Here is a 17,326-nt window from a genome sequence, read left to right on the forward strand (position 1 = left end):
TTTCCCACACATACATATATACAGGTAAAAGCCAGTAAATTAGAATATTTTGAAAAACTTGATTTATTTCAGTAATTGCATTCAAAAGGTGTAACTTGTACATTATATTTATTCATTGCACACAGACTGATGCATTCAAATGTTTATTTCATTTAATTTTGATGATTTGAAGTGGCAACAAATGAAAATCCAAAATTCCGTGTGTCACAAAATTAGAATATTACTTAAGGCTAATACAAAAAAGGGATTTTTAGAAATGTTGGCCAACTGAAAAGTATGAAAATGAAAAATATGAGCATGTACAATACTCAATACTTGGTTGGAGCTCCTTTTGCCTCAATTACTGCGTTAATGCGGCGTGGCATGGAGTCGATGAGTTTCTGGCACTGCTCAGGTGTTATGAGAGCCCAGGTTGCTCTGATAGTGGCCTTCAACTCTTCTGCGTTTTTGGGTCTGGCATTCTGCATCTTCCTTTTCACAATACCCCACAGATTTTCTATGGGGCTAAGGTCAGGGGAGTTGGCGGGCCAATTTAGAACAGAAATACCATGGTCCGTAAACCAGGCACGGGTAGATTTTGCGCTGTGTGCAGGCGCCAAGTCCTGTTGGAACTTGAAATCTCCATCTCCATAGAGCAGGTCAGCAGCAGGAAGCATGAAGTGCTCTAAAACTTGCTGGTAGACGGCTGCGTTGACCCTGGATCTCAGGAAACAGAGTGGACCGACACCAGCAGATGACATGGCACCCCAAACCATCACTGATGGTGGAAACTTTACACTAGACTTCAGGCAACGTGGATCCTGTGCCTCTCCTGTCTTCCTCCAAACTCTGGGACCTCGATTTCCAAAGGAAATGCAAAATTTGCTTTCGTTTTCACCATCAGTGATGGTTTGGGGTGCCATGTCATCTGCTGGTGTCGGTCCACTCTGTTTCCTGAGATCCAGGGTCAACGCAGCCGTCTACCAGCAAGTTTTAGAGCACTTTTTTATTTTCTCAAAATTATTGTTATTTTTTGGTTCATGTTTACAAACTCATCATTTCCTGGACGCAGGAGGAAAACCACAGGATTTAAAAGAGTAGTCGATAGTAGTTTTTGTTTATGAATTGAGTACTATTGACTTTGTCTTGATCAAACAGTTGTATGTAACAACAGAGAATAAGGAAGTAGTTTAAATATTGACTTGACTGCACTTAAATGTAGAATATATGTACAATATATTTATATTATTAAAATATTATATATATATAATATATTATATATATTATATTATTTATTATTATTATTGTCTATTTTGAGCAAACTGTGGTGCTGAATTTCCCCCAGGGATCAATAAAGTACTTTCTATTCTATTCTATTCTACTATTATTATTCTATTCTTTATTGTGCTGAATTTGTCAATAGCACTCACCATTGCATCGAATAATGTACAGTTAATACATGTGATCGATACTGACATCGGTATCGGCCGATCTCACACATGGGTAATCGGTATCGGCCACCTATAACCTTACTCGGACTATCCCTGCTTTGTACTTTTAGGAGGCGAAGATGTTGATCGCCCGTGCTTACCGTCACACCGAGAAGCTGCTATTGGACAACAGAGACAAGCTCACAGTAGTAAGTTGTCCCTTTCTGTCCTCCCACATTCTTCTCCGAACGTGTCGGCATGACCGAGGCGGACGCTTTCCTCCCTCCCGCAGTTGGCCAACGCTCTGCTGGAGCGCGAGGTGGTGAACTACGACGACATCGAGGCGCTGCTGGGGCCTCCTCCTCACGGGCCCAAGAAGATGATCGTGCCGCAGAGCTGGGTGGAGGCGGAGCGCGACAAGCAGGACACGGGAGAAGACGAGCCTCGGCCGCCTTCACGCCGACGCAGCGACGACGAAGACGTGAACCCAAACCTGGTCTGAAGCATGATCTGGTACTCCTTTTTTTTTTGTTTTAATGGAAGGCTTCCTTTTAATAACGTGCACTCGAGCGCGTGGAGTTTTAGGTTTGTAGCAGTCTGTGGAAATACAGCGTTCTTGTCTGGTCAAGCAAAATGCTTCACATTGTCCGCAGGAGGACTTTAAATGTTTGATTATGGAACGTGTGGCTGATGGAGAAAAAAAGCTGTTTATGGAATGATGGTTTGTTTTTTTCAAGAAAGCATTCAGAACTCATGTTAGGTTTTTGAATGCTTTTTGTGGGAATTGTTCTCCTTTTTTTGGAGAACTCTTGCACTTTTACTGCATATTAATCATGCATTGATAATATCTGCTAAGTGTAGTTTGGCAATAAAGTCCATTTCTGCAGTGAGTTAGGTTCATGTACCGTATTTTCCGGACCATAGGGTGCACCGGATTATAAGGCGCACTGCCGATGAATGGTCTGTTTTCCATCTTTTTTCATATATAAGGCGCACCGGATTATAGGGCGCATTAAAGGAGTCATAATATTAATATTTTTTTCTAAAAGGAAAACACTTCCTTGTGGTCTACATAACATGTAATGGTGGTTCTTTGGCCAAAATGTTGCATAGATGATGTTTTACAGATCATCTTCAAGCCGCTTTCTGACAGTCGCTTCAGGATGCGCCTTTTTGTGGGCGGTCTTATTTACGTGGCTCACCTTCGGCAGCGTCTTCTCCCCGTCATCTTTGTTGTAGCGGTGTAGCGTGCAAGGACGGGAGTGGAAGAAGTGTCAAAAGATGGAGCTAACTGTTTTAATGACATTCAGACTTTACTTCAATCAATAACGGAGCAGCATCTCCTCATCCGGAAACAACAACAAGACAACAACGGAAATGTGTCCCGTGAAAAACCGTCCGACCGGAACTCTCTAATAACTAAAGTTCCTTGGGTGAATAATGTAAACTCACTACACCGGTATGTTTTAGTGCTGTCATGGCGAGTTTACTGACAGATATAAGCAGGGACGATGTTCGAAACCGGTTCTCCCGGTTGTTCGATAAGAAAAGAACCGATTCCATGGACTTGAATCCCTTTTTGAGAACCAGTTCCCGTTATCAAGGCCACTATAGTAAAGAAAAAGAGTTGGTTCTTTATTCGAATCCCTGTGAACAGGAAATGCCCTGTGGGACATCACAGGAAATGACGTAGCTCAGTCATTAGGCGGTAGATACAGAAAGCAGCAAAAATAATGGACTGGAAAAAACGCCTCAAGGCATGGCTTAATTTTACAAAAAAAAATACGACGAGGAAACGGCAATATGCAATTATTGCCAGGCTTCACGCTCATGTGAGGGGAGCGGTACAACAAACATGTTCAGGCCGCACATAACCTGAACGTTCGAGAACCGTGTCGTGTCTTCGACACGTGGAGAAGCAGCGACAGAGATGACGAAGCACGCCCCTCTTCCTCTGCTTCAAACCTGCAGCCCCAGTTCCAGTGATAGTGCCGGTGAGTAACTAACGTTAACTGTTGCCGGTTAATTTCCATATCTGCTCACTTGTAGCCTTTAGGCTAAAATAAGGTTACCTCTTATGTCAACCAGGACTGCAGAATTGTTGATTGATGACTGTGGCGTTCTTAGTGTCATAGTGTGTGTAGTTAGTGTGTTCCAATAGCAGCAGAAGTGCACTTTTTGGAGAGCTGTATTATTTTCAGTTTTTTGCCCAAGGGACTGATTTTATTTAACACTATATTATTATTTATACACCTACAGTGATAACAGAGGCAGGTTGTTTTTGTGTTACTGTATATATTTGTTTTTCTGAAAAATCCCACTTAATATACTTTGGGTAACAACAGCCAATATTTATTTTTTTTTTTAAATTTTTTTAGGGGGGTAACAAGTCAATATTTATTTATTTATTTTTCCGGACTACAAAGGCGGATCTGTGCAATTTTTCAGGATTTATGCAGATCCCAAATACAGATCAGCAGGTACCAAAAGGTAAGAAAAGTTTATTTTGCATAATATTGCGAAACAAAACGCCAGATAATATGTCTTACCTTATACACACACCATAATAATACCCGTATGTTTAATGCGCCGACAATCCATCAAGCGGTGCTGCTTCATAGATTTTTGAGCGCCGTGTGTAATGTTCTATATTTTCAATGTAACATAATATGTTATTAGTGTTGTTTACTTGGGTCATATTGCAGTCTACACATATCTCTTATGTTTGACTGCCATCTACTGGTCACACTTATCATTACACCATGTACCAAATAAAATTGCTTCGAGGTTGGTAGGCAAAACCATAATTATTCCATACATTAGGTGCACCGGGTTATAAGACGCACTGTCGAGTTTTGAGAGAGAAAAAAAAGGGATTTTAAGTGCGCCTTATAGTCCGGAAAATACGGTACTTGGAATGGGTACTGAATCTGGTACTTTTCTGCACCCACCGAATCCCATCGGTCCTACCGGGCACCGGTTCACGTGAAATCTTAACGGTACCATGTTGCGGTACCCGGGTTGGGCTTGACGGCAATCTTCTCACTTCGGCACTTGGCGATCAGTTTAGTGTCATACCAGCACTCAGAAAAGTGACAATGATACAAGATACAACAACTACACATCAGTTACCATTTCCTAAGCCTGTCAGCATATTGAGAACAAAATAGGCACTGACATTACCCATATCCACATAGGTTTTATTTCTCAAAAATACATTTTCCCCGTTAGCCTATATGTGTCATTGACCATTGCACAAACATACTTGCTTTGTTAGACAAGATCATAGACTATATTGGACAATATAGTTTACATACCAAATGTCCATTTCCATTTATTACAAGTAATAAGAAAATGTAAACGCCTGACTTACCTATCAAGGAGGAAATTAGCAAGTTTGGCGTGAGATGAAATAATCAATAGTCTCCATCTTTCAAATGCATCCCTGATACGAATACAAATTGTTCCTGGCTTTGTCATGAATAATTTGAGAATCGTAACGACGCCTTTTGGATTTACTAAAGTCTGACATGTTTAGTAACTTTACCAGTGGTAGGAGCCAGACAAAGATACAACCTGGATGTTAAAGTTAAAGTACCAATGATTGTCACACACACACTAGGTGTGGCAAAATTATTCTCTGCATTCGACCCATCACCCTTGATCACCCCCTGGGAGGTGAGGGGAGCAGTGAGCAGCAGCGGTGGCTGCGCCCGGGAATCTTTTTTTGTGATTCAACCCCCAATTCCAACCCTTGATGCTGAGTGCCAAGCAAGGAGGTAATGGGTCCCATTTTTATAGTCTTTGGTATGACTCGGCCGGGGTTTGAACTCACAACCTCTCAGGGCGGACACTCTAACCACTAGTGACACACTCACAGACTTTCTAATTGGTCAAACGATAGAGGGCGGGGCATCGAAATGGAAACAATAACAATATTTCGGGGCTGTAAATCTAATTTAGCATATCCCGACTGAACTACCGTATACGAAAAGAACATGATATATATATATATATATATATATATATATATATATATATATATATATATATATATATATATATATATATATATATATATATATATATATATATATATATATATATATATATATATATATATATATATATATATATTGCCGTTGTGTCCTTGGGCAAGACACTTTACCCACCTGCTCCCAGTGCCACTCACACTGGTTTAAATGTAACTTAGATATTGGGTTTCACTATGTAAAGCGCTTTGAGTCACTAGAGAAAAAGCGCTATATAAATATAATTCAATTCAATTCAATGATTTATTAATGCCTTTTTTTTGACATATCAGGGCCATTTAATGATGACTTGACATGAAATTATTACTTCATTTTAAATATAAAAAAATGTAATTAAAAAACGAAGTGTTCTTTTTTTGGGGTCGAAGAGTAAAAACTACATTAATTTTGCTTTATATTTTATATAACAAAAAAAAATGGTGATCCTCCTAACTTGAAACGGAAAAAAACAGACCAAACCGGAAGTAGATATGGGGATAATTAAAGGTCTCCGTTTGACCGTGACTCTTGACTAAAACGTCTTTGGAACCCTACATAGAAATGATTTTATACATGGCACAACAAGGACTGACATTTACACAAATATCTCCACTCACAGCACACGAAAGTGGAGGCGAAATCACGACTCAACACTTTTATTATATATAATCCGCGGTTCTGTCTTTAAATCTCAACTTCCGGTTCCGGTGTCAGAATAAGAAAAACATCCGTTTTTTCGTTTCTTGTTTAGTAATTTGTGTAAATCTGGAATATAAAATTAAAATCAACCCATTTTAGTGCTAGTTAATGCCCTTCGACATCATAAAGAAGAGCGTTTTTTTTTGTTTTTTTTGTTTTTTTAAAACGTACTTTTTGTATTTCAAAATAAAATTCAAACAAACCTGTCCTTTCTCTGTTTTTAATTACTGTTACATGAAAATACATTTCAATGACCAAAACATACACTGACCTGATGATTATTTGTTTCAGTACAAAATATGCAATACATTTGATTTTACATTTAATTTTGAAAAATAAAGTATACCAACTGTTTCACATAAATAAATAAAAATTAAACAATGTACAGTTATGCTTCGGGTCCCAATTTAGTTTAATTTGAGTGTGCGTCACTTTCTTCTTCACTTTTAGACTGTGGGGGGGAAAAAACCCACAAACATAACCCTGAGTTTTATTTTGAAGGTTATTGCATTGTTGTTAATATTCCTTTATGGCAACAACAATATCAGAGTTGTTTTTTTAAAACTTGTTTTTCACAGTTTTTTAGGAAGTGTGTTTGTCTTTGCTACTAACAATACATTATTATTACTATTATTATTATTATTGTTATTATTATTGTTATTATGACATTCCCCACAGTACAAAGGAACAGAAGGTCATTAACCTCCAACCGCAGTGCAATCAACACAAACACAATGCATGCTGGGAAGCCCACGCGCACTCCTTTCCTGTGTATGCGGCGCCACCAGCAGGAAGTAGCGGGTTGGGGTGTGTGCGCGTGTGTGGGCTTCCCAGCATGCATTGTGTTTGGCTGATTGCACTGATGACTTTCTGCTGTTTGCACTGTAGATACAGTAAACTGCTAATAAGTGAATTATACTTATTTTTATTCATGATTATAGTTTTTTCGTATATTGTTTTACTTCCTGTACAGCGCTTTTATTTTTTTTCCATTTCCTATTTGCCCCTTTTTTGTCAGTCCTTATGTCAGTCCTTATGCCACCATCTCTGTTTTTGTCATCAACTGTTTTTGCCTGCCTTCTCTGCATTCTGGGTTCCTGACCAACAACGATCAACACAGAGACGTAGCACTTCATGTCTTCTGCGGAGGGTCAATTGGGACAAAATTAAATGAATAATTAAACACTTAAAAGTGTCAGGAATTAATTATAATTGGAGTTGAATACATTAATGTGTCTTTAATTGTTTTTTTATGTATAATGTACTAATCAATTAATACATGATTGATTTTTCTTATTTTATGATTTGATTATTGATTTAATGATTATGTATTTCACTTTATGTAAGATATATGTTTCAGTAGGGGGCCCCTGCTCCATCTCTACTTCAATTTGGGGCCCTTTGTCTGAAAAAGTTGAAAGACCCCTGCTGTGCAGAACTGCTGTGTCCAGTAGGTGGCAGTCATTTCCTCATTAACTATGCAGTTCTAAGTAGGGGACAAGCATTTATATATATATATATATATATGTGTATATATATATATATATATATATATATATATATATATATATATATATATATGTATATATATATGTATGTATATATATATGTATGTATATATATGTATGTATGTATACAGTATATATATGTATATGTATGTATATATATATGTATGTATATATATATGTATATATGTACATGTTGTGTGTGTGTGTTTCAATGGGAGAAATCTAAAAAAGGCACACGATTCATATTTAAATTCAGTTTAATTTAAATAGTGTTGAGCAGTAGGAAATAATCTGAAATGCAAAATTAAGAGCAAACCTGTTTTCTGATGGATAACATTTAAAAAAACAAAAACAATATTTGAGAAACATCTTGGCATGGACCTCCTTTATCCCACTAAAAAACATTTTTATTTTGTTATCTGGGGTGATATTTCTCAGAGGTGGGTATGAACGCGCTACGTTTACTCCATTACATTTATTCAACTAACTTTTTGGATACATTGTACTTGTCAGAGTAGTTTTAATGCAACATTAGTTTTACTTTTACAATGAAGAAGACACACCACTTTGACTTTTTTACACCCACATATATATATATATATATATATATATATATATATATATATATATATATATATATATATATATATATATGTATATATATATATATATATATGTATATATATATATATATATATATATATATATATATATATATACACACACATACATATATATATATATATATATATATATATATATTTATATATATATATATATATATATATATATATATATATATATATATATTTATATATATATATATATATATATATATATATATATATATATATGTATATATATATATATATATGTATATATATATATATATATATATGTATATATATATATATATATATATATATATATATACACACACATACATATATATATATATATATATATATATATATATATATATATATATTTATATATATATATATATATATATATATATATATATATATATATATATATATATATATATATATATATATATATATATATATATATATATATATATATATATATATATATATATATATATATATATATATATATATATATGCATCAAGTAGCAAAATATGCCTGAGGTGTAAACCTACAGAATTAGCCGGAACAAAAAGCTTGCATGCTAACAGGTATACTTTTTTAAAGTTAAGTAACAAAATATTTGACACTAAAGTGTAAAGCTGCCAAATGAAGCAAAAAGCTAGCATGCTAATATTTAGGCTGACCATTTTCTGAAATCCCCAAAAAGAGGACACATACAGTATATGCATGCCAAGGCGGGCAGCACGCCAAGGCCGGGACTAAGTGAAAATTTGCCATTGATACTCGAAATTGCTTCATAAATAATATATTTATTTAAATAAAGCATTTTTTCTCCTTTGTTGACAGCCGTGTTGGCGCTAGGAATTTTCAAAATGGGGTCCCAGGGACCCCATCAAGTCATAAAAATGGGGTCCCACAGTAAATGTTTGGGATCCCACTTTTTTGTAAGCGTTTTGAAAACAAATGATAAACGTTTGCATTATCCTGTTTTATCTCACATTCTATATTGTGTTTTGGAAAAAGGTTGTCATAAACGTTACTTAATTCATTAAAAAAAATAATAAAAAAAAGAAAACACATTTGTATACATATGTAAATGTATTCAGTTATAAACATTCATTCACTTTCTTCTTTCCTTCATGGATCTAAACTTTACCGCTGCTGGTACTTTTTTCTATGTTTTTATTTAATAAGTTGTAGGTGTATTTATTTCAGTATAAAAGTGTAAAAAGTGTTTTGCTTGGGTCATGAAATGATGATAATGGTGTGCCAGGGCATACATACATTTTATATTTAACACTTAAATCTCTGGAGTCTACATCAACTTCACATCTATCCCTCATTTCAAAATGTTTTAGGTTTTTTTACGTTGTTTTTTTGTTTGTTTGTTTTCCGCCCTTTTTTGTCAAACAAAGCTATATGTTTTTTTTATGGCAAACACACAAAATATGCAAAATCTTCCACCGAAAATATTTTTCTTAGTGGAATATTTGATGTGAAGTAATCGGAACCTTGGATAGGTCAATAATTCATAATAACATTGATTTTGGTTCAATATTATGTTTTGAGCAATGACAGTTTGAAAGAAAAAAAAACAGTTTTGTTTTATTAGTACGGAGCCCCTAAAGGGACATGGGGGAAATATATATATTTTTAAATTTATTTATTTTATTTTATTTATTTTGTATCTCGTGCGCACAAGAAACTTTCTCATGCGCACGAGAAACCTTTTATAAAATTATTTTTAAAAAAATTAAAAAAATTTTTTCTGCGCACGAGATACATGTCTACAATTTTTTTTTTTTTTAAATTAAATTTTTTTCTTTTTTTAAAAATAATTTCATAAAAAGTTTCTCGTGCGCACGAGAAACTATCTCGTGCGCACAAGAAACTTTCTCATGCGCATGAGAAACCTTTTATAAAATTATTAAAAAAAAAAAAAATAATACTAATGTTGCGCACGAGATACATGTATAAAAAAAAAAAAAAAAAAAATTATAATAAAAAAAAAAATAAAAATAAATTTCATAAAAAGTTTCTCGTGCGCACGAGAAACTATCTCGTGCGCACAAGAAACTTTCTCATGCGCATGAGAAACCTTTTATAAAATTATTTTTTAAAAAAAATAAAAAAATAATTTTGCGCACGAGATACATGTCTAAAAAAAAAAAAAAAAAAAATTATAATTAAAAAAAAAATAAATAAAAAAATTCATAAAAACTTTCTCGTACGCATGAGAAACCTTTTATAAAATTATTTAAAAAAAAATAAAAAATAAAAATTCTGCGCACGAGATAAATGTGTGAAAAAAAAAAAAAAAAAATTATAATTAAAAAAAAAGTAAATAAAAAATTTCATAAAAAGTTTCTCGTGCGCACGAGAAACTATCTCGTGCGCACGAGAAACTTTCTCATGCGCATGAGAAACCTTTTATAAAATTATTTTTAAAAAATAATAAAAAAATAATTTTGCGCACGAGATACATGTCTGAAAAAAAAAAAAAAATTATAATTAAAAAAAAAAAAAAAAAAAAAAATCATGAAAAGTTTCTCGTGCGCACGAGAAACTATCTTGTGCACACGAGATACATGTCTAAAAAAAAAAAAATTATACATTTTTTCCCCCCCATGTCCCTTTAGGGGCTCTGTATATTAGTCAACATTGTAACTTTTTCTAAATTACATTTCTCCTTCAAGCTTTTTTATTTCACTTTTGTTATGTTTTTGTTTATTTTAATAGTATTTTTAGAATGTGCCGTGGGCCTTCAAAACATTAGCCGTGGGCCGCAAATGGCACACTTTTGACACCCCTGCTATAGATAATAAATAATTAAATCTGATAAATCTATGGATAAAAAGCAGAGCCTGGCGACGCATGCGCGTTTATCATAACTCTCTCGCTCTCTCTCTGTCTCTGCCCCTCCCTCACCAATGCTGCTGCACGCACCATTTGTTTTGTTTTTAACCCCTTCTTAACCCTGAACGTACATTGAAAATACACGCAACACTATCTCAAAATGAGGCATTTAAGAAACTCCGCAAAAGAGGTCATGTCCGGTGAAAAGAGGACGTATGGTCAGTGTAAATAATATAATGCTAATGACTGAGGGCGACTTTACCCACCTCTGGTGTTTCTTGTCCAAAGTGTAGTAAAGGTGGAATGGAGGATTCAGGCTCAAACCAACAACAACAACAACAACATGGTATAAAATAATAACAATCAATACAAAAATACAATCCACACATTCCGTTTGCCTCGCAGCTCCTTCCCACTTACTTCCTGAGCACCTCGTTAAAGTTCTACTTTCAGTTTCACTTAGACGTCCCAGACCTGGACACACTGAGGCACTTAGTGGTGGACCCTCAGGGTTCTCCTGCAAACATCCCCAGCTGCCAGGCTAACGAGGCTCGTACATGTTGGCCAGCTTCTGGAAGCGCGGCCCCCAGTCGTTGAGGTAGTCGTAGTCCTGCTCGCCGTCCGAGCTGCCGGACGCCACCGAGCTCAGGCTGCCGGCCAGCGAGCCCTCGCCCTCGTAGTCGTAGATGAGGGCCGTGTCGTAGGGAGGAACGTTGGGATCCTTGTCCGCCGCCTCCAGGCCCTGCCAGGCACACAAGGGAACAGAACATGGCGTCTCAGAACCAAATTGTGTTTGTTTCACTTGTATTTCTTCATGTACGCTCAAAGAAGAGAGGGAAAACCTAAACCTATTTTGTTGTACAAAATAGGTTTTAGTGTGAATAGTGTAGTGTTAAAATATACAATGGACATTATTTATGTAAAATACAAAATGGAGGTTATACTTAGGGATGATGTTTGATAAGAAATTATCGAGTTCGAGCCCATTATCGAATCCTCTTATCGAACCGATTCCTTATCGATTCCAGATAGGTTGTTGTATATGGAAAAAAAACACAAGTTTTGGTTTAGCAAAAGCTCACTTTTATTTTATAAGACAAATAAATAAATAAATAAATAAATAAATATTGACTGTTACCCCCCTAAAAATAAAAATTAAAAAAAATAATATAATACAATATAACATAATATTTACACTATAATATATAGTGTAAATAATATTATAGTGTTAAATAAAATCAGTCCCTTGGGCACAAAACTGAAAATAATACAGCTCTCCAAAAAGTGCACTTCTGCTGCTATTGGAACATACTAACTACACCAGGGGTGTCCAAACTTTTTCCACTGAGGGCCGTACACGGAAAAATGTAAGCATGCAGGGGCCATTTTGATATTTTTCATTTTCAAACCTTGACAAAATATATGGATTTTTTATATTTTTTTTAACATTTAGGGCTCCCGGGGACTATAAAGGGTCTCTGTCATTAAACTGTTAAAAATAAGTCAAATGATTATTATTATTTTTTATTTAACGCTTACAGTAAATCTCTATATCAACTTGAGGTTGATATAAAGTAAAAAAAAAAAAAAGGTTTTCTGTCAAAGACAACTTTGTTTTTTATAGTAAAACTGAAATATGCGGTATTTTGTAATTAGAGCCTTAAAAGATCAATAATGCAGGACACCATTGATTTTAAGTCTTTAATATTTTTGAGTAATCACAGTGAAAAGTTAAATAAAATCCTACTAAATATATTTGGGATTCAAAAGGTCCCCCACTCATAAAGTGATACATTTTTATTAGTTATATTGGCTGTTACCCCCCTAAAAAAAAAAAAATATTGACTGTTGTTACCCAAAGTATATTAAGTGGGATTTTTCAGAAAAACTAATATATACAGTAACACAAAAATAACCTGTCTCTGTGATCACTATAGGTGTATAAATAATAATATAGTGTTAAATTAAATCAGTCCCTTGGGCACAAAACTGAAAATAATACAGCTCTCCAAAAAGTGCACTTCTGCTGCTATTGGAACATACTAACTACACCAGGGGTGTCCAAACTTTTTCCACTGAGGGCCGTACACGGAAAAATGTAAGCATGCGGGGGCCATTTTGATATTTTTCATTTTCAAACCTTGACAAAATATATGGATTTTTTTTTTTTTTTTAACATTTAGGGCTCCCGGGGACTATAAAGGGTCTCTGTCATTAAACTGTTAAAAATAAGTCAAATGATTATTATTATTTTTTATTTAACGCTTACAGTAAATCTCTATATCAACTTGAGGTTGATATAAAGTAAAAAAAAAAAAAAGGTTTTCTGTCAAAGACAACTTTGTTTTTTATAGTAAAACTGAAATATGCGGTATTTTGTAATTAGAGCCTTAAAAGATCAATAATGCAGGACACCATTGATTTTAAGTCTTTAATATTTTTGAGTAATCACAGTGAAAAGTTAAATAAAATCCTACTAAATATATTTGGGATTCAAAAGGTCCCCCACTCATAAAGTGATACATTTTTATTAGTTATATTGACTGTTACCCCCCTAAAAAAAAATAAAAAAATATTGACTGTTGTTACCCAAAGTATATTAAGTGGGATTTTTCAGAAAAACTAATATATACAGTAACACAAAAATAACCTGTCTCTGTGATCACTATAGGTGTATAAATAATAATATAGTGTTAAATTAAATCAGTCCCTTGGGCACAAAACTGAAAATAATACAGCTCTCCAAAAAGTGCACTTCTGCTGCTATGGGAACATACTAACTACACCAGGGGTGTCCAAACTTTTTCCACTGAGGGCCGTACACGGAAAAATGTAAGCATGCAGGGGCCATTTTGATATTTTTCATTTTCAACCTTGACAAAATATATGGATTTTTTTTTTTTTTTAACATTTAGGGCTCCCGGGGACTATAAAGGGTCTCTGTCATTAAACTGTTAAAAATAGGTTAAATTATTATTATTATTTTTTATTTAACGCTTACAGTAAATCTCTATATCAACTTGAGGTTGATATAATGTAAAAAAAAAAAAAGGTTTTCTGTCAAAGACAACTTTGTTTTTTATAGTAAAACTGAAATATGCGGTATTTTGTAATTAGAGCCTTAAAAGATCAATAATGCAGGACACCATTGATTTTAAGTCTTTAATATTGTTGAGTAATCACAGTGAAAAGTTAAATAAAATCCTACTAAATATATTTGGGATTCAAAAGGTCCCCCACTCATAAAGTGATACATTTTTATTAGTTATATTGACTGTTACCCCACTAAAAAAAAAATAAAAAAATTGACTGTTGTTACCCAAAGTATATTAAGTGGGATTTTTCAGAAAAACTAATATATACAGTAACACAAAAATAACCTGTCTCTGTGATCACTATAGGTGTATAAATAATAATATAGTGTTAAATTAAAACAGTCCCTTGGGCACAAAACTGAAAATAATACAGCTCTCCAAAAAGTGCACTTCTGCTGCTATTGGAACATACTAACTACACCAGGGGTGTCCAAACTTTTTCCACTGAGGGCCGTACACGGAAAAATGTAAGCATGCGGGGGCCATTTTGATATTTTTCATTTTCAAACCTTGACAAAATATATGGATTTTTTTTTTTTTTTTTAACATTTAGGGCTCCCGGGGACTATAAAGGGTCTCTGTCATTAAACTGTTAAAAATAAGTCAAATGATTATTATTATTTTTTATGTAACGCTTACAGTAAATCTCTATATCAACTTGAGGTTGATATAAAGTAAAAAAAAAAAAAGGTTTTCTGTCAAAGACAACTTTGTTTTTTATAGTAAAACTGAAATATGCGGTATTTTGTAATTAGAGCCTCAAAAGATCAATAATGCAGGACACCATTGATTTTAAGTCTTTAATATTTTTGAGTAATCACAGTGAAAAGTTAAATAGAATCCTACTAAATATATTTGGGATCCAAAAGGTCCCCCACTCATAAAGTGATACATTTTTATTAGTTTTTTTTTACTTTTAACACTTAAATTACGAGATCAACTTCAGATATGTCTGTCGATTTTACGTTTGAACTATTATTTTGTTTGTTTTATGCTCTTTTGTCAAATAAAACTTTGATGTTTTTATATGGCAACCACACAATATATGCAATATTTTTTCCACATAAAACATTTTAAAGTGATATTTTTTAAGTAATAATTCATTATAACATAGATTTTACTGCTGTGTTGAAACTATTTCGATGGTGGGAATACACGACTGGCAGCCATTTTAAGTCCTCAAAACATCCATTGCACAAAAATCGTTTTTCCATACACATCTTACTATCAAATTGAAACACTTTCCACCTTAATAATGAGTTATATAAACAAGTTAAACAGTTTACTTACAGACTTATCTTTTCCAAGGCTTGTAAAAGCTAACACAACTTGTCTACTTCTCAATTGTCTCAACCCGGAAGTGCCCAAACTAATGACGCGTAGTATTTTCCTATCGCCACAAGGTGTCAGTAAGAGTCTACAATCAAATGGGCATAACATTGCGTCCCACAGGGCATTTCCTGTGGGAAGGGATTCGTTCTCAGGGATTCGAATAAAGAACCAACTCTTTTTCTTTACTATAGTGGTCTCGATAACGGGTACCGGTTCTCAAAAAGGGATTCGAGTCCGAGGACTCGGTTCTTTTCTTATCGAACAACCGGGAAAACCGGTTTCGAGCATCATCCCTAGTTATACTTTTGTAATGTTAATGTTATGTTTATATTTTCAGTCTTACAAACATAAATAAAAGGAAAACGTGTTAAGAAATAAAACTGAGGAAGGAAAATAATTCAAAAGAAGGAGCATCAATCCTCAAGTAAACTTCTGGAGCTTCTGTTTCGTCACGCTGTTAACTATCTGTCTAGCTGCATACGCTGAAAACGCGTAGCGAGGGCAGAATAATCCAAATGTTGTAGTTTGGCCCCTGAGCCCTTGGACTTTTGAAACTGCGGCCCTCTTCATAATGTAGTTTACTAGCCATGATCTACAGTTACAAGTTGTTTATCCAACAATTAAATAATGTTTTTATTGAAATGTATTTATGTTAAATTGTATAATACATTGTCACTCAATTGATCATATTTGATCAAATAGTCTTTTGTTTTCTTTTTTAATAAAAAAAAAAATACAGTAATGCTCTTGTAGTAAACGTGCATTTTTTAATGTTTTATAAGAAATAAAATCCTTGTTTATTTCAACTATTATTCCCTAAAAGTAGCACTAAGGCTATAAGTGTGTTTTAGTGGATTGTTGGATTAATCCTCCACAGCAGTGATTCTCAAACTGTGGTCCGTGTACCACCAGTGGTGATGAAAGTACAGTGTTTTAATTTCCAATATTTAAGCACAGTGTTACTGTTCAATTTGTGTGTAATGTTACCTTGTTTTTAATGACTACTTAGGCCTGCTACACGACTGTATTTGAATATTGGCCATTATGATGGCACTTGGTGAAAAAGGTTTGAGAACGGCTAATCCACGGAAGCGTCTTACGTCGTTGATGTAGTCCTGGATGTCAGTGGGGTCCGCCGGGGGTCTCCGAGGGTAGATGGGTGACGGCAGGTCATGTGGCGCATCTTTCCTGACGGGCTGTTTGCCCCGAGGAAGGCCAGATGCTGGGTAGCAGGACACGGGGGGCATAGGCGTCGTGTTTGCATCCAAGGGATTCCACAGCAGGTCCATGTTGAAGGCGTTCTGCAAGGACACCCACTGGTTATCGTCCAGATTTGCATCCGTGCAATCTACTAATTATTTACGATTTTTTTTTTTTGTGATTGTTCCCGCCTAAAAAGCCTGAATTCGCATCAGCTTTTTCAGAAAGTTGCAATATTTTAATGCTTTCTTTTTCAATAATATTGATTTCGCCTACGAATGCATGAATGGGTGCATGTCTCGCCAAAACACCGGCTCGCCTTTGGACAGCATGCTGCAACGAACGTGTCGGCCGTCCACAGTGCGACGCCGCTTCCTAGATACTACTGCACACCATTATGGTGGAAAATAAATAACATTTTCAAGTAGCGTTATCACTGGAGGAATGCAGGAAAAGGAACTGCTAAGCATGCTACGCACGAGAGGTGGGACTCTTTGGGCACCTTCCCTAATGATGATCCAATTCCGGTCCTTGGGCTGACGATTCTATTCGGAATCATTTCTGGATTCATCCCAATTCTG

The 17,326-nt window shown here is 34.7% G+C and overlaps 2 protein-coding genes across 2 annotated transcripts in view; one reads left to right on the forward strand and one right to left on the reverse strand.

Moving 5' to 3' along the window:
* The window catches only part of spg7 (SPG7 matrix AAA peptidase subunit, paraplegin), a 21,475-nt gene extending 19,176 nt beyond the window's left edge, over positions 1–2,299 (forward strand). The window contains exons 16-17 of the mRNA XM_062033592.1: positions 1,541–1,618; positions 1,702–2,299. Of these exons, the coding sequence (XP_061889576.1) occupies positions 1,541–1,618; positions 1,702–1,911 (288 nt within the window). The 3' untranslated portion in view covers positions 1,912–2,299. The remainder of the gene's footprint in view (positions 1–1,540; positions 1,619–1,701) is intronic.
* Positions 2,300–10,905: 8,606 nt separating this feature from the next.
* The window catches only part of cdh15 (cadherin 15, type 1, M-cadherin (myotubule)), a 55,091-nt gene continuing 48,670 nt past the window's right edge, over positions 10,906–17,326 (reverse strand). Inside the window, exons 13-14 of the mRNA XM_062033623.1 lie at positions 16,646–16,846; positions 10,906–11,860 (exon numbers count right to left, since the gene is read on the reverse strand). Coding sequence (XP_061889607.1) covers positions 11,660–11,860; positions 16,646–16,846 — 402 coding nt within the window. The 3' untranslated portion in view covers positions 10,906–11,659. The remainder of the gene's footprint in view (positions 11,861–16,645; positions 16,847–17,326) is intronic.

This window comes from Entelurus aequoreus, linkage group LG02 (genome assembly GCF_033978785.1).
Source record: "Entelurus aequoreus isolate RoL-2023_Sb linkage group LG02, RoL_Eaeq_v1.1, whole genome shotgun sequence".
NCBI classification, from domain to species: Eukaryota; Metazoa; Chordata; class Actinopteri; order Syngnathiformes; family Syngnathidae; genus Entelurus; species Entelurus aequoreus.